Below are 2290 nucleotides of genomic sequence, written 5' to 3'. Positions count from 1 at the left end.
CCTGATTCAGATACATGGAAGCCAGCCAGTGCTGTGTATTGGATATCCAGTAGTAGAGATTTTGTTAATCCTGTCCTGTTAGGGATACAGTATAGTGTTAGAGGAATTGTAAAATCTTCAGAGATTAAAGTCCTAAGGGCAGATGATAGACCTACTCAGAATATGTCGTTTGTATTCCAGGAGTATTCCAATTTCACTCTCAATGGTCCTTACATTTATCTTTTATTGACTCACTTCAGTGGTGTTTCTGCTACTTCAACTGCTGAACTTAACTTTCAAGGAATTTTATTCAAATCTTTTAAGGACAAGTATATCTGGGACTATAGCTTTGTTGTATACATTAGCTATGCAGATGCTATATTAAACAATAAAGTAAATAATTTTTATATGCACATCCTTGTACATCCCAATCCATTGTTAAGGTTCTTGCTGAATATGATGTGGAAAATTGGCCAGCTGTTACAAAGAAAATGGTTGTTGAATTTGAACAAAACAGCACATCAATAATCCTTAATTTACCATCACTGCAGGATTGGGATATAATAGAAACAACATCACCACTTGTTGTAAGTGTATAGTAGATATTGATAGCAATTATTTAATATATTTTTACCTCCTTTTGTAGTGTTACAAGAATCACCTAATGAGCCAACATAGTGTCAATATGCAATTTATGCTACGTTGGAAAGGCCATGGATTTCCAAGTGGTGATTTTGTAACACTCCATCTCAGTGGGGCATTACTACCAGTGAAAATTACTTTTTATACAAACTCAAGTAAGTTTAAACTTTCAGGATAACTCTCATGCAGATTACATCTTAGTGTCATTATTAGTCAAGCGGGATAAAGACCAAATTCATATAGGTAAGTATTGCAAAAATTATGCTGTATAAATATAAAGTTCTAATTTTTAAACCTGGCAAAGCTCCAGGTTGTTCTTAAGATTGTTTTTATCACGTGCAATGTACATGATATCATACAGCTTAACAACTACCCACCAATGCCCCTTATGTCAAAAAAATGGAAGCTTACAGGCAATAAAAAGTTTTGAAATGTCACAGAGATACTGTCTAAAGAATCTTATATGAACCCAATTTAGTGGTGAAAACAATCTTAGCCGGGAATATTTATACACTACTTAATCTTTATAAATTCATGTAGAGAAACAATTGGATACTACAAATTTGGAACAAATCTTATCATTATTAAAGAAAAATAATTATGATGCCAGTACTTGGCACAGGCTCTGCCTTAGGTTGGGCTTACTTGAAGAAACTTTAAACACTATTAAAGCAGATGAGAACAATGTTTATGGTTGCCAGAAAACATGTTTACACAAATGGCTAGAGAGAGCTGATAAAGTAGATGATAAAGGAGGAGCAACATGGACTTCATTGGAAAAGGCTCTCAAAGACATTGACCAAAAGGCAGTAGCTGAAAGTAAGTGAAGCATGACTACCAGTATATACTGTATTCATACTTTTACTTATAATAGATATGAGAAAGAGCAGAGCACACTCAGAACTTTAAAAACATTATACATGTACATGCTGCAGTGTGAACAATATTTTATTTTTACTATATAGTGTCAAAATCTGATAAAGCAAAAAGGAAATTAATAATAAATTTTTATTGTAATACATGTACATGTACCTTGTGCTAGTCTTACAAGACTCTCCAATAGACGTATTGTAGTTCTGGCAGCATTAAGAGTATCAGTTTGACGTTGAAGCTGATAATATCTGGATAAAACCCTGAAAGCATAAACGTAAAGCATAAATTGGGAAAATTAAATAATCATTTGGGAAAAATTTTGTGCTATTTTACACGTATCTTAGCAGCTCTAACATTATTATTGTTAACTAAGCAAAATTCCACTTTCAGCCATTAAGATAAAATAACATTATTTATAGCAGTCCAAACTTCCCAATAATGTCGCATTTTGACAGGTAAAATACTTGTTTGATAGACTACATTTGTACCAGTAACGTTACACAATATTGATGGTTCTTACTGGTTAGCTGGTTCAGTCATTACTGGTTTTAATGATTTCACATAGCTTAGGTAAGACTTCAGTTGCTCAATACTCCACAGGTGACAATTATACTTTAACATGTACATGCACATGCCAGTGTACTAATATAACTACTATTACAGTGAATACTACAAAAATAAGCCAGCACAGTATTACAGTAAAATGTAGCAAATGTACTACAATAATCTAATTTTTACAAATGCTCATTACTAATATAGACCTCTCAAGCTGAGAATGAATTATTACGTCACTAGA

The 2290-nt window shown here is 32.8% G+C and overlaps 1 protein-coding gene across 1 annotated transcript; it reads left to right on the top strand.

Moving 5' to 3' along the window:
- The first annotated feature begins 6 nt into the window (after positions 1–6).
- On the top strand, positions 7–1607 carry LOC109581670 (uncharacterized). The gene is made up of 6 exons (XM_019995986.1): positions 7–372; positions 423–566; positions 626–776; positions 835–864; positions 1162–1440; positions 1496–1607. The coding sequence occupies exons 1-6, from the start codon at positions 163–165 to the stop codon at positions 1528–1530; spliced, it is 849 nt and encodes a 282-aa protein (XP_019851545.1). The 5' UTR covers positions 7–162; the 3' UTR covers positions 1531–1607.
- The last annotated feature ends 683 nt before the right edge of the window (positions 1608–2290 follow it).

This window comes from Amphimedon queenslandica, unplaced genomic scaffold, assembly GCF_000090795.2.
Source record: "Amphimedon queenslandica unplaced genomic scaffold, v1.1 AMPQUscaffold_13426, whole genome shotgun sequence".
Lineage (NCBI taxonomy): Eukaryota > Metazoa > Porifera > Demospongiae > Haplosclerida > Niphatidae > Amphimedon > Amphimedon queenslandica.
The sequence above is the reverse complement of the archived record's forward strand: the minus strand, read 5'-3'. Positions and strand labels throughout refer to the sequence as shown.

Bases quoted from the DNA above. Each gene is read 5' to 3' on its own strand.
- LOC109581670 (XM_019995986.1), top strand. From the start codon at position 163: ATGTCGTTTGTATTCCAGGAGTATTCCAATTTCACTCTCAATGGTCCT. The intron at 373-422 runs GTAAATAATTTT...TCCATTGTTAAG, and splicing joins ATGCTATATTAAACAATAAA to GTTCTTGCTGAATATGATGT. The intron at 1,441-1,495 runs GTAAGTGAAGCA...TACTTATAATAG, and splicing joins CCAAAAGGCAGTAGCTGAAA to ATATGAGAAAGAGCAGAGCA.